Source organism: Pithys albifrons, chromosome 1 (genome assembly GCF_047495875.1).
Source record: "Pithys albifrons albifrons isolate INPA30051 chromosome 1, PitAlb_v1, whole genome shotgun sequence".
Taxonomy (NCBI): domain Eukaryota; kingdom Metazoa; phylum Chordata; class Aves; order Passeriformes; family Thamnophilidae; genus Pithys; species Pithys albifrons.
The window spans coordinates 90,385,985-90,411,029 of record NC_092458.1 but is presented as its reverse complement, the minus strand read 5'-3'; the positions used below and the strand labels follow the sequence as shown (position 1 = coordinate 90,411,029).

The window sequence follows — 25,045 nt, the reverse complement described above, 5'->3', positions numbered from 1 at the left end:
CCCAGCCGGCGCCTCCATCCTTCTCCCATCCCGCCGGTCACACAGCGGCGGGTGCGGAGGGAGGGGGAACATGGACTACATCTCCCGTGGTGCCTCGCGGCAGCGCGGCCCGCCCGGCCCCGCCCGGCCTTGCTCTGCATGCTGGGAGCTGTAGTCTCACGGGGAGGTGGGCGGGCGCTGCGCCGGTGCCACAGCGCGCCCGTGCCGCTGCCCCGGGGCTCTGCTCGGGCTGGCCTGGCACAGCGGCGAGTTTTGGCGCTCGGCGTTCTGGCCAAGCCGCGCTAGGAGAGCACGCTGCCGCCTCAGAAAGTTGGAGGAGGAGGAAAAGAAGAAGGTCTGCGATGTAGCCCAGCGCGTGGAGCGGCAGCTCGCGAAAGGCAGATCAGCTCCTCGCCGCCCAGACCCCGGAGCATGGGCTAAAAACTATGTCCCTCTCCCGTGTGGAAAACCACTGTTTCCTGCTGTTTGTTTGTCTCTTCCAAGCGGTATTTCTCGTGATCCTGTTCCGAGGTGGACCTTCGAACGTGTTTCGCGGGATGCTGGAGTCGCCACCGGCCGTGGATTACTCGCGGCGCCACGACGTGTACACGAACCTGAGCCTGTTCGCGCGCGGCCCCCGCGGGCACCCCCTGCCCTTCTGCCCCCCGCGCTCCCCCGTGCTCGGTGCGTACCAACCTCCCTCCCCCGCCCCGGTTGTTGGGTCCGCTCCCAACCGCTCCGCTTTGCACGCGGGATACTGGTGTGCCACTTAGGCTGGCAAAATTTCCTCCCATTAACTTAACTCATTTTTATTGTATCAAAAATAGTGTGGCCAGCAGGCCTAGGGCAGTGATCCTTCCCCTGTACTCTGCGTTGGTGAGGCCACACCTTGAGTGTTGTGTTCAGTTCTGGGCCCCTCAGTTCAGGAAAGATATTGAGGGGCTGGAGCGGGGCCAGAGAAGAGCAACAAGGCTGGTGAAGGGACTGGAGCACAAGTCCTGTGGGGAGAGGCTGAGGGAGCTGGGGGTGTGTTTAGCCTGGAGAAGAGGAGGCTCAGAGGTGACCTCAGCACTGTCTAGAACTACCTGAAGGGAAGTTCTAGCCAGGTGGGGGCTGGTCTCTTCTCCCAGGCACTCAGCAATAGGACAAGGGGGCACAGGCTCAAGCTCTGCCAGGGGAATTTTAAGTTGGAGATCAGAAAGAAATTCTTTACGGAGAGAGTGCTCAGGCATTGGAATGGGCTGCCCAGAGAGGTGGTGGATTCCCCATCCCTGGAGGTTTTTCAACTGAGACTGGCCGTGGCACTGAGTGCCATGATCTGGTAAATGGACTGGAGTTGGACCAAGGGTTGGACTTGATGATCTCGGAGGTCTCTTCCAACGCAATCGATTCTATGATTCTATTCTATGGTTATGTGAGGAAAAGTGTTTTACTGACCAATAAACTTCCAATATTAAGGGCTTGGCTATGTAAACATTGAGATTGTAGAGCAAGAGTGAAAACAGTGTTTGGTGGTAGTGCCAAGTTAGTAATGCTTTTCTTTTCATGGCAGTCCTGTATAAAATGTGCCAACCATTTGGTAACTGCATAATACTGACCTCTGACTCACCATAATTCCCGAGTTCTTTGTCTCAACCTTATATCAAGCCTGTAGTTCAATATAAGTTGTTTAAGTTGGCTTTAAATACTGTTTGCATGAGGATATAGCTTGACACCTTGCTTTTCATGGTGATTTTTTTGCCTGTGATTGTTGCACATTGTTTAGAGTTAAGAACTCCGTTAGACTTAAAAGTCTGGTCACAGGTTAGTTTATATTTACCCTAGAACCAAATTAGAACTGATCCTAAAGGCAGCATTCATCCAGGAACTGGACTGCTAAACCAACTGAGAAATTTTAAGTAAATACAAACCCATAAAGCAAGTGTAGTGTTATTAAAGTGGTGATGTGTCTCAGGAAACAGTGAATCAGTCAGCCATGAGTGTCTGAGTTCTATCAAGCATGCACTTACAGCTGGTTTGGGGTCACCAGCTTCTTTAGAGTACTGCCTAGCACATTACTCTTGTCTACCTTTTCCAAACCACACAAGTTTGTCATATCTAAATGCTGTATAGAACTGGCATTGGAATTCTGCTTTGTAGTTGCCCTGCTGTTCTAGGAAAGCTGATGACCACCCATAGAGCCCATTAAGAGCAAACGTCTGACTTTGGTTCAGGTGGAAGTTTTGTGGGAAGCTCAAGTGCTCATGTGTCAAGTTGCTTATCTGTGTTAGACAGCTCTGCTTGGACCCTTTAGATGGGGCTTTTTAGACTGCCATCCTTGTAATGATACTTGTTCTTTTGATAAATTTTCTTCCTTCCTCTGTTGTTTGTAGTTAAAGACGTGAAATTGTAAGATGACTTCTGGGTATATGTTTCAGCATTTCCCTGGGAAACAGCTCCACTAACTAAATCCTGAATCTTAATAGCACAGAACCTTTTTGCACAGGTGCCAGCTACAATGGTCCCAGTGCACTCAGCCCATCAGTTCTTCTGGGAAGCTACAATACCTTGTTTTAGGCTGGATTATTTCATTGAAAAAAGCACAGCAGAAACGTGACTGCACCCTATTTGTCTCCACTACTGATGAGAATCCACTTTCCTAAAGAGTCAGTGAGACAGCTTTGGTCTCAAAAAAAACCCCCACCAAGTAAAACTGCATGCAATTCTGTGCAGCCTGTCTGTACACCATTGGATAAACAAGAGTAGAGATGTACATGGAGGAGGAAGATGCAGGGTAAAATTACACTAATCTGTGCTCTGAGAGCTGTGAAGTCTTTAAGACTTCTGTCCATCCCTAAGAGTGCTGGGAACAGGGGATTGGTCTGTATATGGTACTTCAGAGCTAAAATAAAAACATAATGTGAGTCATAGACAGAAACAGTAAGTTGGCTGGGAGAAAAAAAGTAAGAGGCAAATGAGGCAGAGTAATTGTGAGAGCTTGGCTGCACGACATTTTGAGTGGAGCGTATGAACTGCTGTTGTGGGGAAACACAAGGAATTTGGAGCATTGATACAGATTCAGATTTAGAAAAATGAGCTCTCTGCTACAAATTAACTTTTACTCAGTGATATTTCGCTTTAAATATAGGAAGTTAATTATTTCTTCTGGTATCTCTGCGTGCCAGCCTCTTCTGGGTGTTTGCTTTGTTTTTAACTGAGAAACGTGCTAATTTGCAAGGTAGTTCCCCTTTGTTTTGTAATGGGCACATGTGAATAGATACATAAATACTTATAAATGTCTTGAATGGTTATTACAATCTTCTCTCATGAGACTGATCTCTCTTGGAAGTGTTATATCAGAGAGCCTGATGCCTTTTAATATTAATTTCATAAGCTCTATTAAATGAGATTTCAAATCAATTCTTGAGGACTCCAGTCTCCAAGTCAGAGCTGGTAATAAGTCACTGTGCCCACTCCAAAGCATGTTAAAGTAACTGGAAGGATGCCAAATGGCATAAATGGTTTCTGCATCAGGGCTTTTATGAAGTGCAGCACTTTTTCCGTTTATATATAGAGTAGATCATTTTGATAACTGTTTGAATGTAAATCAGCTTGCAGCTCATCTGTCTTTTTCCTGCCTCTTGAATTTTGGTTCTTCCAGGGCTGTGTAATAAGAATTCAAGTATAGTTGCTTATCATCTCTGCCTTAGAGGAACTAGACTCTTGCTGCCTAGTCATACTTTTTTAACATCTGGTTAAAGTCTAGACATTGAACCTTTTGTGACCACAACTTGAAAAGCATTGCACAAGGTATTCAGTGTCTTCATTAATATTGTGAATAAATTACTTGAGTTCCTCAAAGGTTAAAGTTTCTATACAAATAACCAGTTGCCTCTTTCCTCTGTTTTTGGAAAAAGTGAAGTGTTTATATGCTAGAGGTATATTCTTTAAATATAAACAAAGTAGCTTGTAAATTCAAAATCTGACTTTCTCACATTACATGCAAGATGTCTTGGTTTGGTTTGTCTTTTCCTCTTATCAGGAAGAAGTTTGATACTTAGAAGACTTGGCTTTTTTATTATTTTTATTTTGGTTTAAAGAGGTACCTTACTTCATGCATGGTATCTGCTGAACAAGTTGGTTTGACCCTTGAGAACTTCAGTGGTTGAAAGTTCTGTCTGTAACTCTGCTGTTTGTAACTCACTCCTGCTACAGAAGGATTTTTTTGAAGCCCTTCTTGCAGTAGTTACTGCTTTTCACTCCCATCTGTCATAACCTGTCATGAGCGTGGCCATCTGTTGTGGTAATAAGTAGCTCCTGTTACGTTTTCTCATGCTATCAGAGTTTCTTCTCTCGGATTTAAAGAGAAATAAAAAGGTGATAATGCTGAGATTTATTTTCTGTTGCCGCTGAGGCAGCCTTGTATTCTGTCATTAGAAACCTGTGCTTGAATTAGAGCTGTTGTTCTGCTTTTTTTTTTCTTCCAAGAGTGTTAGAATTATACAAATATGACTCTGTTAATGAAGTGTGTGGTGCTGCACTATTCATCCATGCTACCATTCCCACTTCCTTAGCTTGTATAAATACTGCTTGATTTGGTTGGACTTGGTAATTATGGCTGCAAACTCTAAGTGTGTAGCAGGGAGTTTAGAAGTCTTGTAGTTACTTTCTTAAGGTGGGATAGAACTGGTCAAAATCAATAGATCCCTGATAGAGAAATGTCTTGCCTAGAAAGTGAAGCAAACAAGGAGTGTGCTGTCACTGGCACCAACTAATAAAGCAGACAGGGAATTGTGAGTCATAACTCTACACACTGAATTTCATATTAATTAAACACCTTCTGTGTGATGGTACAGACACAGAAACACCTTAGGAACTTGTCTACAGAAACATTGCTTGAACACTTCAGGGTGTTGGTTCTGTACCCTGCCTGAACTGGGATCCTGTGCTTTCTGGTATGTCTAAGATGGGGTTTTCCTCATTTTCAAAAGCTGCACTTCAGCAGTTTTATTTTTCGCTCTTTAGTTGAGACTGCGACTGCTCTGCTCACATTTGGGATTTAGATTGCAGTGCATTAGCCTCTTGTTAGTTGGGCAGAAGGGAGACATGAGAGCCAGATTTTAGCTTGTAGCCAAGGAGTGTAGGGAGTTTTGGGAGTATTAAGTCACACTAATTTCTTTTCTTTTCTCCTTGGCATATACTAGTTTGAGTTTCTAAGCTGAGTTCTTTGAGGTGTGGAGCCAGGCAGCATGGGAGAACATGACATCTTGAAAAAACTGGAAAATGCAGATATTACTCTCCCTGAATGGTATGCCTGGGTATGGAAGGAGAGAACAGAAGTGAAACTATTGCATGTTGTCTTACTCATACCCATAATGTTCAAATTTAGGTTTTCTTTTTTCTTAAGGATTATCACTACAAAATGTTACTCTGCAATACAAAGAGTCCCAATTGTCTTACAGAAAGCAAAATCCTGCCTTTGTGGGAGAATACAAGGGATCAATTCCCTTTCTTATATTTTCCTTGGAGTTACGATTTATATTTAAAATCCCTGAATATAAAATTTCTTTATCAGGCTCCAGTTGTCGTAAAATCAGTGGTTAAAGATCTTCTAATCAGAGAGTCCACAGATCTAAAAGGCAGTATAAACTACAAGTTAAAAACATCTTTGGACTGAAATGTGGGGGTCTTAAAGGCAGAAAAGGAAACTGTACATGTAGAAGTAGGTGATAATACAATAAAATCTTAACTGTACATGTGGCCTAGATTGATGGGCCCACAGCATGATTCTCTGAAGAACTACCCTTCTGTTCCAGGTACATATATGTGGCCATGTATTCCAGTTTCTTGCTGAGGGCAATGCAGTCAAAATCAATTACGCTGCATTTTAGATACCTGGGGAAGGACTGAAAAGTGATATTTAGGAGGCAGCTATTGCACAATCTTGCTCACAAACAAAATTCAGGTTTTCTTTTTAAAAACAAACTGAAACCAAGCAGCAAAAGCCATGAAGTGGGATTCACAATGGCCAGACCTTTTTGACAGCCTGAAGAATGAGATCAGTGGCTGTTCAGACCGACCTTCAGGAAATGCCATTCGGATGTTCTCTTGCCTGTGAGGAATGGGATGTGTACCAACTTCTACACAACAGCAAACATTTCCTGGTTCTGAATGGACACCTTGAGTCTTATGCCAGATATAGTGCCTAAGCCTTGTTACTGCTCAAAACCAACCCCCAAAACAAGCAAACAAGACACCCCACCCCACCCCAAAAAAAAGGAAAAAAAGAACAACCAAAAACCAGTGGAGGGATGTTGTTTCCTTCTGTGTCAGTTAAACAGGATGTGGGTGAGAACAGGCTCCATTTTTATGTTTTTTGTTAGAATTGTAGCAGAGACTTGAATGCAGGATGGGCTGGAAGCAGCAGCTTCTGGACCTGCTTAATTAGTCTTAAAGCACACCTGTACCTTTTCCTGCTCAAATGAAAGCTACTGAACACCAGGCCTAAATATTTGTTCCCTCTCAGGCTTCACTATCAGAAGTTTTTTGAGTGAATAATTTATTTCAGTCATTTAAGAGGGAGCCTGGCTTACAAGATATGGAATAAGACAAACATAGCATTAACTATGAGCTTGTAAGGAAAAAAAGTCTTGTTTATATCTATTTAAAAAAACCAACAACAATAAACCTGCCTTACAGACTTCTGGTGCAAAAAATATTTTGCATTTGATAGCATGGCCTGCAGAGAATTGTTGGATAGAACTGTCATATGAAATTGTCAGCTTGTAATTATGATTTACTGAAAGTTTTCCCTGGTTCACTACAGTACTAGATTTTAATCTTGCTTTGCATTTGTGCTTTATTTTCTTAGAAGCTTGTAGTTGTAGGAAGTCATTAAGACACACTGATTTGTGTATAAAAGTAACTCTTCTGCTACTTCTGGAGGCTTTTCTCAGTAGCCTGGGTGACAGGCATTTAAATAATTGTAGAATTTGTTTATTCATAAAATAACAATGAGATTTGTGTTAAAATGGTAATTGATTTTTTTTTACTTGTGACTTGTCAAGCTTTTTCCATCTGAAGAATGGAAGAATTAATGTAAAAATGCAAATTATCTTCAATTAGGTAAAAACTGTTGAACATACTCAGTATGTTTTGTATTTAAAATTGCAATGCTGAGTAGAGAAAGAATGATATGTAGTTTCTTTTGCTACCTTGCACCTGTTCCTGAAAATGTAACACTTTTCTTCCTTCTCAGCTCTGTCATCTGCTTCTTTCAACATTTTGAAGTACTGCCTACTTATCACAGTGTATAAAATGAAATAATATAGCAAATACAGCCCTTGCAACATATAACATCAAGTATTCATCCAGGCTTTAAACTATTTTCCCTCTGTCCTGCTGAATATCCATTCGGACATCCTTGTCCTCTGATGTCTTCTAAAAGAGGCTTAGAGAAATTTTCCAAATAGGTAGCAAAAGCAGATGTGTCTGTTCATCTTGATTAATTTTCAGCTTGGTTCTTATAGTGAATACATTATTCAAGAATCTCATCTAAGGAACACAAGACTGTAGTAGAGAGTGAGTACCAGGGAAGAGCAAGCTGTGCAGGATCTCAGTGAGGCTGTGCCAGGACTCAGGATGCCTGGCAGGGAGTGTGCCATCCTGATAGTGAGCCCAGCACCCCTCGGTGCGGAGCCGTGGGGTGGGGACCAGGAGGCAGTGGTGAAATCCATCAGACAGGCACAGCTGCCTGGGCATTGTTAACTGTTCTATGGTAGGGCTGGTGCCTGAAGTACTGAACATATGTAGCTAATCTGATAGGTCTAAATGAAGGTTAAGAAATAACGCTGATCTTTTTTTGTCATCTTTTCTGTCTCCTTACAGTTGGTCCATTAACCATCACCTTTAGGATGCTCCCTAGTGAAAGGATGATCATGAAAAAAAACCCTTTTGTTCAGTCTGGTGGTCACTACAGGCCACCTCACTGTTTCGCCCGCTACAAATCCGCCATCCTTGTAGCCTACAGGAACCAGGAGAAGTATCTCCGCCATCTTCTCTACTATATTCATCCTTTCTTGCAGCGCCAGCAGCTCAGTTACACTATCTACTTAATTCAGCAGGTAAATCTAAATCAAATGTGCCTGGTGGTATAGCTGAGCTTCCCAGTTACAGGTTATGTTCTGTACAAGGAATGTGCCTGGGTCAGGGCACTCACTGGTATCAATACAGGCTGGTGGATGAACAGATGGAGGGCAGCCCTGCCAATAAGGACTTCACGGTGCTCGTGGATGAGAGGCTGGACATGAGCTGGCAGGGTGTGCTTGCAGCCCAAAAAGCCAGTTGTGTCCTGAGCTGCATCAAAAGCAGCATCGCCAGGAGTTCAGGGGAGGTGATTCTGACTCCACTCCTGTGAGACCCTGCCTGGAATGCTGCATCCAGCTCCTGAGTCCCCAGCACAGGAAGGTCACTGACCTATTGGAGCCCATCCAGAGGAGACAAGCAAGATGATTAGAGGGCTGGAGCACCTCTCCTGTGGGGAAAGGCTGAGAGAATTTGGTTTGTTCAGCCTGGAAAAGAGACAGCTTAGGGGTGCCCTGATTGTGGTCTTCCTGTACCTGAAGGGAGTCTACAAGAAGGACTGAGAGAGACTTTTTACAAGACCGTGTAGTGACAGGACTCTGAGCAACCTGGTCTAGTGAAAGGTGTCCCTGTCCATGGCAGGGAGTTTGGAATTACATCATCTTTAAGGTCCCTTCCAAGCTAGGCCATTCCATGAAATGTGACTCTTCTAATGTGGAAATACTGTTTTATGAATGGGCTGAGAGGAGGTCAGTTTTATGTTGTCCCATCTCCATGGCTGCTAATGATTGAAATATCATAACATTCTCAAGATCATTCTGCTATTGATTGGTTCTGTTGGAGTTTTTTATTCTAGAGGGATAGAGTGGTCATTTAAGTGGTAACTTGTATTTTCATCTGTTTGAGTTGAATGTGGTTCATCTGTAGCTTTGTCAGTGTGGCTACCGAGCAAAACTTTAAATGCTCAAGTGAAGTTGGATATTTTCAGTCTATATCAAATGCAAACATCTGTCTTCACACTGCTGTGGGGCAGCCTATGCAGATCAAACAGCCTTTTGTAACTGACGTGGATTCGTGTTGCAAAAGATCAGTGGTGAGAAAGCAAGTTTTGGATGCATGAATTAAACCCCATAGTTGACTGGGAGGGAGAAGCTTTTTGTTTGACTAGAATGTTTTTTTCTCATTTCTAAGCTTTAATAAACAGTGGTCAGGGCAAAAGTGTTGATGTGCAAATGTACACCTGAGGAATGGCTTACAGATCTCTTGAAAGTCAGCCTTCTTCAGGTACCGACAGTGTATATAGCCCTGACAAAGCAAAGCTGATAATTGTTGAGAATGTTGTGAAGAGGGTGGGTGAAATTTTCAGTCAGGAGCACGGAATTTGCAGCCAGCATTGATTCATGACTGTCATTCAATTGAATAAGGCTTTTTTACCAAAACAATTGTGTTATCATATTTGTTGTTTTGGTGAAGAAATGTAGGTTTTCTTTTCCAGGTGGGAAGTGGTTCATTTAACCGAGCAAAGCTGCTTAATGTTGGTGTCCGGGAAGCCATGAAGGATGAAGACTGGGACTGCCTTGTCCTGCATGATGTTGACCTAGTGCCTGAGAATGACTATAACCTCTACATTTGTGATGAATACTATCCCAAGCATATGGCAAGTGCTATGGATAAGTTTCAGTATACGTAAGTACTTCCATTTGTTTTCTGTGTATATATTCTAATTGGTTGCTTAGAAAGTATGGATGGTAACAGTGAAAGATACAACTTTTATGAGGTTTTCTGTGTATTAGTTTTGCAGTAGTTACTTCCCCAGGAAAGGATATTCTTGACCTATGCATGGAACCTTGAACAATTCTTTGCCTGTAGTTCCCTCTCACACTGTTAGCTCAGCTTGGCAAATGACTGACAGGTTTCAGTTTGACTTTACTTCAAGGTTAAAAGTATAAGGTGGAAAATACTGGACCATATGGAAAATGATGTGATAGGATGCAGCAATTTTAAACTGACCCAAGAGGTGGAGTTTGAAACCATCTCTACTTCGGTCTACTTTGGGGGAAGATGGAAGGGGAATGATGGAAATTACATTGTTTACCATTTTGGATTTTGAGACTGTAATGACAGTGTCTGTAAAATATATGTGTGACTTAGATCACATTGTTAGTTGTGGAGGACAGGTATTAGCCTTTAATATTGTTGCTTTGCTTTTTCTTCTTTTGTTTTTTTCTCTTTTAGTCTGCCTTACAAGTCTTTTTTTGGAGGCGTATCTGCTCTGACTCCAGACCATTACATGAAGATGAATGGGTTTCCAAACACATACTGGGGTGATGGTGGTGAAAATGATGACATTGCTACAAGGTACTAGTCACAGAACAGGCTCAAAGTAGAACCAAGCTGGCTAGTGAAGTGTAGCACTACGCTAAGAAAAGAGCCAAGACAGTATTCCTTTATGTGCTTGCAGTGTCATTATAATCCAAAATGCTGGTGTAATTGGGAATGGTTATTATCAGAAGATGCTCAGAACCTGTGAATCCAATCACTGTATGCTGGGAAAACAAAGCTTTCTCGGTTCTGGAGAGCAGAATGTTACTTCACATCCTTGTGCCTTTAGTCCCAGGGGTTATAACCACTAGTACTTGACAAGTGCCTCCTTTGACGTGGACAGCCCCAGTGGAGGGAAGGAATCTGCAAGCTTGACAAATAAGAAGGTACTTAGCAAATCTCAGACAGTTGGGAATTTAAGTTAAGTGCATTTAGGTTGCTCCAAGTGTTCCCTAATCACTGATACTTGGCATTAAGGAACGCAAGGAATTGTATCTTTTGTCTGCAGTGCTGGGTGACGGAGAAGCCTGCGTTCTAATGTGAGTCAGTGACAGCAAGAGTTGATGGTCTTTCTTGTACTTTGGTTGCCATGGCAGCAGCATGCTGTAGGAGCAAATATGATGACTTTAGTTCCAGGTACTCTGCCTAATGTGAATTCTTCAAGTGCACAATCATGGCTGCAGCTTCTTTATCCAGCTTCGTAGTTGCACTGTGCACTTCATCACCCAGCACTGAGACAGGCTTATGGGGAGTTTATAAAACTAAACTGACCCTGGAAGGCTTTTTTTTTTGTCTTGCACAATTTACAAGTTACACACGTTTTTTTCAAAGCAATATTCATGTAGAAATTGAAAGTCAGATTTTCTAACATAGAATTCCTCCTTTGCCTTTCATATGAAGCCAACTAAATGGCTGTGTGATTGTTTTTAGAGTCAGCATTTATGAAAGGAATGGAATACTAGGAAAATAGATCTTTACATCAAACACTATAATGCTAAGTCTATTCAGTTGTTCTTAATACACCTTAGGCATCCAATATGGTTTTCAGTACAAGGGATAAAGAGTCATGCCACTTATGCATAGGAGTACACTTCCTTGAAGAGGCTCCTGGAAAACAAGTGGATTATCCAGCTCACAAAATAGCCCTTTCTTTAAAGGAATTAGTTATATGTTTTCAGAGAAACATATATTTTCAGAGAAAACATATATTAATGATTTGCAGTGCTTTGGCCCAGAGATAAATGTAGGCCATGGACAGTGCCTGTTAATGATTTATTCACATTCTGAAGTCTCAACCTGCACAAGTTAGGAATGAGCTGCCAGCTCTTCAATGACCATCCAGTATGTGGATTTTAGGAACTGCTTAAGCACGTCTTACCATGTAGCAATGAAAAATTAATGAAATTATTAATTTTTTCACATTTCAATGTCCAGTTTCAAAAAGTCCTGTGTAAATTTTTCCTTTTTGCTAGGATACTGTTCATTAAAGCAGAGTTAGTGAAAAAAACTGCTGGCTGCTACTTACAGGTGGCAGACTGCAAAACTGTATTAGTTGTAGCAAACACCAGGATCTACCTTCTCTTAGAGGAAAACACTATTCTAATTGTAACCACTTATGTATTAGTATTATCAACTACAGGAAAGTCTGTTGCATTCTTAGCAGTACCATACTACAGTTTTAGTTTAATTTTGCAATGCAAAAACTGTAACAACAAAGCTAGGATAGTGTTCTTGCTTGTTGGTCTAATTATGATTGAATGTGCCATAAGCTTATGTTCAGAAAACAAGAAACTTCGTCTAAAAGTCATTCTGAAATAGTAGTATTGGAGCACTATCAGTGAAGTGTTATAACCATCTCATGGCCCTAATCTAACAAATATTTTCAGTTGTGTGGCCTCTTTCAGCTTTATAACATTCCTGCTCTATCAGATCTGAGTGGAACACAGTCAAATGCTGCAAACATGCCAGTTAGATAACCTCAACTGACCAAACATTCATTCTTACATTCAGAGGAATTTTCTCTATGTAAGAGCTGTCCTGTGATAGAGGTTTGGTAGCCATGACACTGTTAAAAGCACTTTTTATTGTCAAGCTAACATAGGTGCTATTGGCAGTGGGTTATAGGTTGCTTGAGTCACCCAAAATGCTGTTCTTAGCTCTGTTCCTGAATTCTGAGCCTTCAGTTCACTCTTTTCTTATCTAACTGTACTGCAGCTGAGCTCACAATTGTGTGTCTGGTGCCTGTATTTATCACTGATCTTTTATGAACCAGTATAATCAGGCCCTCTGAATGAATGGCACGTCTCAAAGAACAGAGAGTGTTAATCTGGTTTTGCAACTCAGGACTGGCTTCCTTTCAGAATCTGCAGGTTTGAGGTATTTTTCGGTTTTTTGGTTTGTTTTTTTTTTAAGTTTAGGTGATGAAACTCTAGGCAGTAAAAGCTCTGCTCTCAGAAGGAAGTGGAATAATGATTTTGTCATAGTCACGGGAATCCCTCCTGAATGCTCTGCATGTTGTTGTTCATTCCCTGCTTGCCATAATCCTCTTGTACCCTGTCAAAGTGCACTGCAGCTGGGAGCTTTCTAGCCCAAGCTTGGCCCAAGTCCCGCTAGAGGAGATCATGTGCTGCTTCTGCGTTTTGTTTTTATTGCATTAACACTGAAAATCATCTCTGACTCTAAGTCTACAGAGGGCATCTTTATGCCTAAGCAAATATTTTTGTATGCTGTTTTAAAGGATTCAGTTAGCAGGAATGAAAATAGTCCGGACATCACCTCACCTTGGACGATACAAAGTGATGAACTACAATGAAGAGACAGAAATGCAAGAGCCTTGGAGAAGGTAACTGTTTGGGTTGGGGGCTGCTCTTTGCCTTGTGGCAGGCAGAGTGTTACTGTCATCTTCCTCAGAACAGGAAGTAAATGTACCTCATGTCACTGCTGCTTTTTCTGCTTTAGGAAGTCTATTTAAAAGCAGGTCCCAGTCAGTTTCAACTGAATCATTTGGCTCCTGTCTTTGCACGTGAAGGGTTTCTCCTTGTTTCCTACCCTTCTTTCCTATTGTGAAGGACACATTCTCTCTAGGAAGCTAACACATGTCAGACTTGAGCATCAAATCATTCAGGGAGTAAAACTTTTAAGAAAAAATACTGCCTGCCGTGTAAATAAGGAGAGTTCACTTTGAAGAGGCACTTTGTTACAATTTCCCTTATAATAAAAAACTTGCTCCTCACTCTGCATGGAGTTAAAATGTGCCATTAAAATACAGGAAAGCAGTATTCTAGCTTGAAGACATGAGGAAGGTGCTATGAGAGACTTTATAACGCTGTTTTATATAGAAGAGCTGGAGGAGGGTGTTGGGTCAAGTGTGGTGGAGGCTTGTCATACTGGCAGTGCAGATCTCCTTTCATCATCTCAAAACTCAGGTTTCCATAACAACCCTGTCTAAAAACCTACCTACAGCAGCCTGTGTACACCGTTGCTGAAAGCCTCTGTTGCACTCCCAGGTCTCTCTAAGCTGCTGCCAAATTCTTGGGTTTTGACAGGCTGTAGCTGCCACCTCACTGCTGTCCCTGTCTGATTAGGGTCCAGTCCAAATTGTCCTCCTTGTTCAGAAAACTCAGTGGGAATTTATTGTCATCTGTTTGTTCTGTATCATGTGGGAAGAATTTTCTCAGGACTTTTCTGCTAATCCCTTGTGCCCTCTGGAATCCTCTTTCTTCTGCAGCTTCAGCTGCAAAAGCCACCTCTGTTCTTCTGTCTAACTGCAGATATTGTTCCTTCTGCAGGCCTACTTCCCGACATGACACCAGGAAAACATGGAAAGCTGATGGAATGAATTCATTACAGTTCAGGCTCCTTTCCAGGACAAAGCATCCTCTTTATACCAAAATCACTGTAGACATTGGATATGTTCCCCCATTTTCTTAAGAGACTGAAGACAAAAGCAGAGGTTGAGCGCAGCCTGGGTATTCAGCTGCTACCTCCTGTTGTCCTGTGGAGTCTGCACCACCTGAGACTAATCCTTTTGCCTTTCACACATTTCAATTTTCTTGAAGCTGTTTAAGGTTTAGAAGGAGAGGCTTCAGGAACAGGGTATGACAGCTAATAAACAAGCTGTGGCTTACCACAAAAATTGTCAATGTCACTGTAAAATGAACCACTGAGCCAAGTCTCCTTGACAGTAAGCTGATCCAGGCTTTCTGGAACCTTTGCTCCATAACTGGATAGCTCTGTCCTGCTTTGTACGTAAGTGTTAATTGGGATGCAAGCCATTCTGTCAGATTGGCCTCTGAAGTGTTATATTTTCAGAAAGTGTGGAAGCCAGTTATAGTTCTGTAAATATCTTCTGTGAATTTGAATAAAATAAATTATGTGTTTGGGTTTAGAGTTTTATAAAATATTAAGTTAGAGTGTAATAAAAGAGAAAGTTGCCCACACAAACCAGCACTTAAGTCCCTGTTTTTCTTTCTGGCTGATCCATCAGTGTTTAAATATTTTTATTGTGGCTATAAGTAATGCAGGCTGAATGGGACCTGAGGCTGTCATCTAGTCTAACCTCCTGCTCAGAGAAGGGAAATTAATGTAGTACTTCAGCTGTTGTTCCAACATTAATTATCATTCAAGGTTGAGCTGTCTTCAATGTAAAATACTTCTGAAGAACTAGAGGAAAAACTAAGTAAAACGTATCAACAGTGGAGCTGTGACCCTGAAAAGGTATTTGTACTTACCTGACTGCAAGACTGACTCAGTCTGCCCAAGCCCTTGCCCTTTGCTGTAAACTTTGTCTGTTAAGTCAGTCCATAGCACTGCCTGCCAGGTCCAGTTACTTTGAGAGCAGGACACTGGGAGTTTTCCTTGGTACTTGAAGATAAAAAAATTCCTTGTTCACTGAAAAGCTCCATCTATCCCACTGCACCTAAAAACATTTAACTTTTCAGGCTTCTCTACAATTGAGATAATGTGTCCTAAAAGAAACTTTCCCAAGCCTGGCTTTACATCTACATGTAAAGACAGTTAAGCATAATGCAGTAAGGCAAGTGCTGTAAGCAAGATTTTAGCACAAATCCTGTAGCACAGTGGAACCTGTCTTCTTCACCAAGACTCACCAATGATAGTGGCCTCGGTATGTATACAGATCCAGTCTGCTAACAGTGGAGAGGATTTTCTCTCCATCTGACACAGCTGGCTGCTGCTTTTCCTTCCAGATTCCTGGAGAAGAACACACATCCTGCTGCAGCACCGAGACTTTGATCTTTGCCACAGGATGCATCAGCAGTCCCTCAGCAGGGAATGCTGCAGGTTGAAGGATGAGAGGCACTGTGGTGTTCAGCAGACTGCATTTATTGAGAGACTTTTAACATCCCTTTGACTATTACCATTATTGTCCTTCCCTCATATATAAGCAGTTTTTATTCAGGCTAGAAAAAATAATTTTCTTATCAAGTTTGTAGTTGGTGAAGAATTCTTGTGCTTTTAATGAGACCACAGATAAGTTTAGAAATAGTTGCAAAACCAAGTATTTTTTCAGGGACTTTTTTCAAGTCCTTCCGCTGGACCAGCCCAAACAAGGACACTTTGGCAAATGTCCCAGCAAAAAGTGCATAGAACACAAGGACCCGTCCCTCAGGTCAGTCTGTAGCTCCAGTCCTCACAAAAGGAAATTCTCAACCAATCAATTAGATGCTGTGAAGGAACACCTTCTTCTCTGCTACTGAAGTACTCCTCCAAGCAGAGTGCCAGAAGCCATCTGTTCTAACAGCAGCCACAGGCAAGATCTGTTGCCATTTCCTGTAACCTGTGTGGTGCTCACCCCTATGAGACCTTGGGCTGCACACTGAAGTCCACTGTGATGTTGATGTACAACGGGTTGTGTTCCACTGAGAGCAGTTTGTATGAACAAGAATTCAGCCCATCTGTTTTCCATGTTCTAGATACCTGGCGTAGAAGCTTCAGCCTGAGGAGAAAGAGGAGAAAAATCTTCACTGACATGCACAGGAGAGGAGTTGGAGCTCTTTCCCGCTTACTAGTAAATTTGGAAGCAATGCTACTGCCATTCTCTTATCTGCTGGGAATGTATAGTCCTGTTCTTCCTGTTCTCAGACAATCAGATATGGGGGGAAAAAAGTGCTTTGGTTTAATCTCTGAAATCATATGCTTAAATCATATTCATATAACTTTGAAAGTTTCTAAGGAACATCACACAGTCAGTTCTACAAAGATCTCACATACAGAACAACAAGTGCCATCTATGAACAGTGTTTGTCACGGGGGTGGCCCCCAGAGCCCCTGGGTACCATAAAATGCCTGTTTGGCCTATAGCAAAGAACTTGGCCCCCGAGGTGCCTAGTCCCAGCCACAGACCAAGACAATGCAAGGTGGAACACTGTTCTTGACTCACCTCTCTTGATTCTCCTCATTACCACGGTCTCGGTTGTGGAAGATCATCGTGTACCTTCCTACATCAGCAGACGGCCTCACCACTTTCATCTTCTGCATCTCGACCCTGGAAGAAGCAATAGTGGTATGAGGAAGACAACACTTATAAGCCAGCTGTTCAGGGAAAAAACCCCAACAACTGGAGATTTCATCTCTTGTAGATACCATGGAAGCAAGTATAGAGAGTTCTAAAAACTCTGCACCTCTTCCACAACCCATTTTGCCAGTGAAGTGGGGCCCAGAGTTGCATTTCTGGAGAAAAAGTCTGGTAGGGTGACTACATGCTTTTAAACAAAAGCAGGTAGTTTAGTACAGTAGAGATCATGCAGAGCTTTAGACACACATTATACAACAGAGTATATTTACATTAGTATTGACTAGTCTACTCTGTACTGCTCCACATTTTGCAACAAGTTCATCTCAACTCCTGCAATAAAACCCCTATACCTGATAGTTCTCCACTTAAAAAGAAGGGAACAAACCAGCTTGTTGTTTCCTTTGACAGCTGGCAGACAGATGCAAAATTGTTATTTGTCCACATGAAGAAAATTTCTTTGAGAACAATGCCAGAAACACTGAGCCTCATGCATGGATTTAAGGGTCTGACATCAGGTACTTGGTTGGAGCTTTTGTCCTTAAACATATCTGTGGGACACAACAATTTTGCTCTGACAGCAGAAAGGGTTAACACCATGACAACGCAATTAAGGAATAGTGCACCTCTTTGCTAGTCACTTGGCAGCTGAAACAGCAATAGGAAACCGAGCCCCTTTCAGATTTCCAGTGACTTCATAGCAGTAAATTATGAAACAACTACAACAAATTATCTGAAAAGTCTCTTGGTGATGCACACCTTAGGAAGGGGCTCAAAAGAGACCGTCACGTTTAGCCTGGAGGCAGAACTGGAGGACCCGAGAACTCTCCAGCCCCGAGTTCTGAAGGCACTGAATGAAGGGATGCTGCCACCTGCCGACTTCACTCAGGAAGGCTCCAAGGATGTCTGCACAACAACCCACCGAGATGGCAACCTTGCCTTTAACCCGGTGCAAACTTTGTCTCTGGCCCTGCCTAAGACCCACCCAAGAGGAAAGGCACGAGCAGTTGCAGTGCACACGCTGAGTCCTACCTATGGTTTGCGTTCCACCACAGACCAACAGCTGCAAAGTTAAGAGGTGCCACACACAAGAGTCACTTTCAATTCTAACCCCTTGCAAACACTCTCAGTAAATCCTGCTGGTCTGCTGCACAGCTGCTTCTCCAGTGCCCACAGAAACATCTGAAACACCATGATCATCCACGGAAAGCTGGGGAATAAGATGGTACCAGGCCACCACCTACCACAATAAAAGCCAGCTCCCTGGAGTCACTGAGAAGCTGGTGTGTCTAGGTAGAGGTAGGAAGATAAAAAAGGGAATATGAAGGGACAGAAATCTATGTCTCTGTTAGACTTTTTAGATTTCTTGAGATACAGTTGACCAGTTGCTAAACGGGCAACAGAGAAAAACTCCCATTTGGAAGTTCCTAACTTTACCACTCTTGATCTCCTGTGGAATTACGTAACAACACCAGGGATACAAATTTTGTGTCCCCAGGGTTTAATCAAGTGAACAGGATAACCAGTTAAGAAGGAAAGTTTGTAACCCAAGTTACAAACTGACAGCAGAGTTTGGGGAGTTGTGGGTTTTTTCTGCTGTTTGTGGGGTTTTCCCACTTCACTAACAGCAATGCAGGATTAGTGGTTTCTTCCTAGACACAGGACAAAAGATCAACAAAAGTTCTGTTGACTTCCTTGTCCCACTAAAATGATCCCCACTAACAAATTGCTCCTACTTTGACAGGCACATCTGCAAAACTAGTTTTAACAAGACCAAAGGATATATGTATATATATATACAGCCTTTCCAAAATTCAAGTTATTTGTTATCTTTACAATAATCAACACCACCTACATACAAACTAAGCGCTGCCTGAAGTAAATCATGGTAGTCAATGAACACAAAACACCCAGTCCCACCAAAACACTTCGACACTTGCAAAGTACTGAACTCAATACCATTGTGCCTCTGCAAACCACACTCCAAATGTCAATCTCATTATTTCCACTATAACCAATTTCTGTATGAAAATAAAAATACCAAGTGGCTGAGACAAATCTAAAACACACCAAGGAAATAACAACCCACCCCCAGCCAACAATGCTGTCAGGAAGAGGACCAGGTCTTGGACATGCCTAACCCTTGCTAAGAGGAAATGGCTCACAGAACTGCATCTTGCACTTCAAATCCCCACTGCAATACCTTTTTGAACTGAAGGCACCTTGTAGTGTTCTACTTTTGGAGGCTTGGTGTGAAGTCACACCAATTTTTAAAAATGCTTTTTAACCTATTTCTCATTGTTTACCTGATTCGAAGGTCATCATCTTCTGCACCCCAACCCCAGTAGTTGTTGGAGAATCCATTCACTTTGGAAAACTGATCTCGTGTTAGAGCAGTTACACCTCCAAAATACCCCCGGTACCGTAACCTAGAGGTACACAAGAAGAGAGAATGAAGAATTAAAAGTCAAATTTTAACAACAATGAAAATATCACCCTGAAACTCTACATCTAGACTTGTCTTTCACAGAGTTAAGCGTGTATAAATCCTTGCAGCTGGTCCTGTTCTCTTCCTCTTTTCACAGAAAGATGGTAATTTGCTTTAGGTCAGAAAAAGTTAACTCTCCAACTGAGAGAACAGTCTTCTTCAGGAGTTTCTCTCCTCTTGCATGATTCCCCTTGCTAGCCAAAAAGGCACTTCACCTCAGGGACTCTGATGTGTAGAAAACTAACAAAGCTATGCATTAATACAGTGGCAGCTTTGCAGTAACAACAGCGAGCCATTGACTACCTTCAGAGCTCAATCTGAAACTTGGAATGAACTCAGCTCACAGCAAGGGGGCATGTGCTCTGGGATACTGCACAGTCAAGTTACTTAGTAACCCAATGTAATGGCGCTCAGCTCTAATGCCTATTAATTTCTAACTTCTACCTTCCTCATCCTGAAAATAGCACCTACTTTAAAAAGGTGTTTACATACCACGGTTATTTATCTTCCTACGCCATTCTGCTAATTGGTTTTTATGATGTCTTTCTCTCTCTAGGCCCTTAAGGCAACATTACAAGAACAGGCTCTACCACCCTGCTCCTGCCAGTTCAGGTGATGCGCACCTGGCTGCAGATTGCATTTTGATTTCTACATGTATATGAATCTAAACAGATGAACAAATTGCCAGGGCTAGAAAGTATCCACGATGGCAATTTACATGCCAGACAAGCAAAGAGGAAATGCTTATTATTATTTCTGGTTTACCATAAATATAATTTAAAAATAGCAAGAAAAAAAATCCAAAACCCACAACACACAACTGGCTGATTTTTGTTCCTGTCAAAGCATCACAGAAGAATTGCTAAAGGTTGCAATGGGCCTCTGGAGATCAAGTAGTACAACCCCTCTACTCAGAGGAGGGTCTGCTAAAGCAAGTTGCTGAGAACCATGCCCATTCAGGTTCTGTGCATCTCCAAGAATGGAGACTGCAATATCTCTGGGCAGCCTCTTCCAGGTTTTTCATATGTTTAAATGGCATTTCCTGTATCTCAGTTTGTGCCCATTGCCTCTTGCCTTTCACTGAGAAGGGTCTAGCTGCACCATCTCTACGCCCTTCCATCAGGTATGTATACACCTTGCCAAGATCCCTCTTTCCCTTCTCTACTCCAGGCTGAACAGTCCCAGTATTCTCAGCCTCCCTTCACATCTCAGATCTGCAACCCCTTAATCATCATGATTCTTCTCTAGACTTGCTCCAGGACATCCAAGTTTTTGTTGTGCTGGGCAACCCAGAACTGGACATAGCACTCCAGGTATCGTCTCCATGGTGCTGAGGCAACAATCACCTCCCTCAACCTGCTGACAAGTCCCCTGCTAATGCAGTCCAAGATGCTACTGGCCTTTGTCACAAGAGTACATGGCTGGTCCAGATCCTTTTCTGTAAAGCTGTTTTCCTGACAGCTGGCACAGCAGCTACTGGTGCATGGAGTTACTTCCCTCCAGGAGCAGGACTCTGCATATCCCTTTGTTGAAATTCTTCAGATTCCTGCAGGCCACATTCTCCAGCCTGACAAAGGCCTGGTACATAAACCACCCCTCCAAGAGTTCTCTCTTCTGGAAACTTGCTTATGGTGCAATCTGTCCCATCTTCCAGGTTACTAAAGAAGATACGAACCCCAGCATCATACTGTGGGGTAACCCACTAGTGACTGGCCTCCACCTGGAGTTTGCTCCACTGATCAGAACCCCTTGAGCCCTGCAGTTCTGACAGTTTTGACCCATCTCACTGTCCACTTATTAGTCCATACTTCATCACTTTGTCAATGGGGCTATTATGGGAGACAGTGTTGAAAGCCTTCTTTAAGATAAACATTATCCACTACTCTTCCCTCATCCACCAAGCTACTCAAATCAGAGATGGCCATCAAGTTGGTCAGGCATGACTTATGAACAGATTCTTCTCTTCCCTTTATCTTCTCTCCTGGAGGAGACAAACTATAATGTAGAGGAGGCCACATCAAATTTTAATTATGCATTACTACCTTGAGATTTCTGCCATAGGTGCTCCACAGAAATACAGTGAACAGGTGGAAAGGACAACGAGGTCCCATAAGCAGCAACAGCAGGGCAGAGCCCTCCCCAGCCATGCTTTCAGGCTGTACTACCAGTTACATCTCCCTGTTCCAGCAGCCTGGCACAATTTGGGAACTGACCACTCACCCACGCAACCACATATGCACACCACTGCTTGCTTATGCTTATGCACCCCATAATTCCCCCACACCACTGGAGAGGCAGACACCAAAGGAGCCAGGGCTGGGATGCACTGGAAAGAGTGTGACCAGCAGGTCGAGGGAGGTGACCATCTCACTCTACTCAGACCTAGTGAGGCCACATCTGGAGTACTGTGTTCACTTCTGGTCTCCACAGTTCCAAGAAAGAGGAGGAGCTACTGGAGAGGGTCCAGCGGAGGCTACAAAGATGTTGAGGGTCTGGAGCACCTCTCTTATGAGGAGAGACTGTGAAAGCTGGGCCTGTTTAGTCTAGAGAAAACAGAGGGGATTCCACCAATGCACACAACTATCTCAAAGGCAGGTACCAAGAGGATGGTGCCAGACTCTTCAGTAGTTTCCAGCAACAGGACAAGGAGCAATGGCCATAAACTAAAATACAAGAAAATTCCACCTCAACATGGGGAAGAACTCTTTTACATTGAGGGTGTCAGTGCACTGGAATGGGCTGCCCAGGAAGGTCGTGGAGTCTCCCTCCATGGAGACATTTAAAACTCACCTGGATGAGTTCCTGTGTCACCTGCTTTAGGTGACCCTGCCTTGAAGGTGGGTTGGACCAGGTGATCTCCAGAGGTCCCTTCCAACCCTAACAATTTGCTGATTCTGTAACCAGGACAGGGCTGCCCACTCAGCCCCCGCAGGCAGCGCAGACCTGGCAGGGCCCAGAGACATCTTACTTCTGGGTGACACCACCTGCAAAAATGCACCTCTGTGACAAGGTTCTACCACTTCTTCCATGAGGACAAGAGAACATCTGTTCCTTTGGAATTTTTAAAATTGGGATGAAGAAACTGTACTATAGGAATGGTCAAATAGGAAATGATGTTCTATTGGTCTAAAGGAAATAGCTTAGCTAAGGTAACAAAAAAGTTTTTCCATCCTTATCCATAAACCACCTATCTAAAGAATCTAAAAGTAAGCTGTAGGTATGGAGCTAAAGATAAGGCACTGACTCTCCAAAGGAGCATGGAAGGTAAGATTACTGTGCACTGGATCACCATAGGAACCCTCTCCCAGAAAACTCAAAACCAGGAAAGGAAACAGACAAAAAAAAGCAAACCACATTCATGCCCAGATACTTTGTGTTAATACAGAACATGTATGATTTCAGTTTTCTCTACCTCATCTGAGCAATATGTCTCGGCATGCTCACCTCAGCTGCAACCAAACACTGAGGTCACCCATCTGGGATTTTAACCTGTGGTCTCAGCTCAGTTCAAGGATCATTCTTGAGCTCAGGATCTGAATCCCTTCAGATGTACCCAGGAATTCCCATGGAAGTAGAGCATTATTATCCGCACTTTATGGATGTGTGTAAACACAGGCAGTAACAAACTATGAATCAAATTCAAACCACCAGTATTCTAGTGAATGCTGGTGCAGGGTATTCACAACAAAAACATTTTGTCTGTACTTTTTAAAGCCAAAGCTTAAAGCTGACCTATAACAAACAGCTCCTTTACATAAACAGGAGAAACATGTGAAGACTTATAGTAAGAAGATCCCTTAGTAAAAGCAAAAGTCCACCTGTGGGTTTACCCAAGCAAAACACTTGCAGGAACTAAGGCACAGGATGTTAACTAAAGCCCCTCAAGCTTTGTGCCAGGTTATTAGCCTGAATTCTACATAACTGTCCATTAACTAAAGCTAATTGTCAGCTAGATGTTTCTGTTCCTTTGGTGCAATGGCCATCCTGTAATCCTCAGCATTCTCTCTGCAAGGCACAGTGCTCCAAATACTTGTCACAAGCCCAGGTCATATGCACTTGTTTGAGTTTTCACTAATTGGCTGATAAGTATTATTCTGTATAAGAATTGCCACATCCCACCTCTTTCTCATATATTTAACAAAGGAAACCCAGAAGTGAAGCAGAGCTAAAAGTACTTTGCGATCAGCTTTTGAAAAGCCAACTTCTAATCAATATTTAGTGATGTAACATGAACTGAATCTTGAAAGAAACAAGTTCAGTGAAAACACCTCAAATTCACCAAGCTCACAAGCCTTTTTTCTCTGAGGCGGACCAAACCTGACTTTTTACTTTAAACTATTTTTATTACACAAGCACTTAGGGTACCCACTTAAAAATCAAAGTGATCTCGTGTCAGACACTGTTTAATCGAATAACCAAAGGACAGCCCTATCCCTTAGCAAATTTTCACACCTGAGGTCTCAATATCAGACACTTCCTCACCAACAAAAGATAAGTGGCAAGTTTTTTTACAGTAAGATCACACCCTCAAATCACAGGACCAGGAAAATGCAAATGCATTTCTAGTTTTGACAGAAGGTCTCAGCACAACCTCTGACACATTGCTTTCCCCTTGGAACACCCTTTTACTCAACCCCAGAAACCAGCACGATGAGAATGGGGCTGACTTCAGAGATGTCTGTACAGTCAGAAGGCACTCCAGACAGATGAAGTGTTACCATCAGAAACCTTGTGTCAGGAGGAAGGGTAGATACCAGCATACAGCCCCATCAGAAGAACATCATCAGTAACATGGCATTTCCCAGCTGGTATTCTCTCCATATTCCTGGTTTCCTACCTGTATCCAGTATTGTTCCTGCCAACTACAAGGTGCTTTGGTTGTGTGTCACACATGTAAATGTTAAAGTCATTTTCTGGCACCAGATCCACATCATGGAAAATGAAACAGTCCCAGTTCGCTTCTTTTAGGGCCTCTAGGTATCCTACATTCAGCAGTTTAGCTCGATTAAATTTGGTGCTGCCAGCCTGTAGAAGAGAACAGAAAAAACCTCTGAAGGTGGTGTCACACTGTTGGAACAAGAACTGCTCCCAGGCATTCGTTCTGATTGCACAGTTTGCAACCACATCCGTGTGGCACAGCCTTCACAGCACTAACTGCACAAGTTGCTGCCCCATAACACTGAACACAGCATCAGAGTGCCCAACCATGCAAACGGTTTCATCAGCCTCTACTTACCATGCAAATACACAGCCAGGGCCAGGACAGCCCACGGTTATCTGGGCACCAGAAGCATGAGTGATTCATGGTGCAGTTTAACTGCCATTGCTGCACCCTGTCCTGGAGTTCCCATCAGGCTCCAAAGCAAAAGAGGTATCAGTACACAGTTTAGAAACTGGTGTTCCATACAACCATAACAACAAGAAAGTCTTTAAAAAAAAATCAACCATAACCAAACCCCTACATTAATCCCAAACTAATTAGTTTCTAGATGTCAGAGTCCTTGCCCCAAGCGATTTATGCTTGTCCACTTAGTTTCCAGGATAGCAATCCTGAAAGAGTTTCCTGTACTTCCTTAGATCACACACAGGTGGCAGAGTGGGAAGTAAAAAGGAGGTCTCTTAACTCCCACCTATAACTTGATGCTGCTGCTGCAAAGGGCCAC

At 42.8% G+C, this 25,045-nt stretch overlaps 2 protein-coding genes across 11 annotated transcripts in view; one reads left to right on the top strand and one right to left on the bottom strand.

Moving 5' to 3' along the window:
* Positions 1–165: 165 nt before the first annotated feature.
* On the top strand, positions 166–14,805 carry B4GALT3 (beta-1,4-galactosyltransferase 3). The gene is made up of 6 exons (XM_071560430.1): positions 166–663; positions 7,846–8,081; positions 9,536–9,726; positions 10,276–10,398; positions 13,100–13,204; positions 14,151–14,805. Exons 1-6 carry the CDS (start codon positions 426–428, stop codon positions 14,290–14,292), a joined length of 1,035 nt encoding a protein of 344 aa, XP_071416531.1. The 5' UTR covers positions 166–425; the 3' UTR covers positions 14,293–14,805.
* Positions 14,806–15,689: 884 nt separating this feature from the next.
* The window catches only part of B4GALT4 (beta-1,4-galactosyltransferase 4), a 33,867-nt gene continuing 24,511 nt past the window's right edge, over positions 15,690–25,045 (bottom strand). For all 10 annotated transcript variants that reach the window (XM_071560405.1, XM_071560399.1, XM_071560376.1 and 7 more), the window contains 4 exons: positions 24,220–24,407; positions 19,201–19,323; positions 16,763–16,867; positions 15,690–16,318 (listed from right to left, as the gene is read on the bottom strand). In XM_071560405.1, coding sequence (XP_071416506.1) covers positions 16,177–16,318; positions 16,763–16,867; positions 19,201–19,323; positions 24,220–24,407 — 558 coding nt within the window. In that variant the 3' untranslated portion in view covers positions 15,690–16,176. The remainder of the gene's footprint in view (positions 16,319–16,762; positions 16,868–19,200; positions 19,324–24,219; positions 24,408–25,045) is intronic.

Coding starts and splice junctions, on each gene's coding strand:
- B4GALT3 (XM_071560430.1), top strand. CDS start 426: ATGTCCCTCTCCCGTGTGGAAAACCACTGTTTCCTGCTGTTTGTTTGT. Junction 9,727..10,275: donor ATGGATAAGTTTCAGTATAC/GTAAGTACTTCC, acceptor TTTCTCTTTTAG/TCTGCCTTACAAGTCTTTTT. Junction 10,399..13,099: donor AATGATGACATTGCTACAAG/GTACTAGTCACA, acceptor GCTGTTTTAAAG/GATTCAGTTAGCAGGAATGA.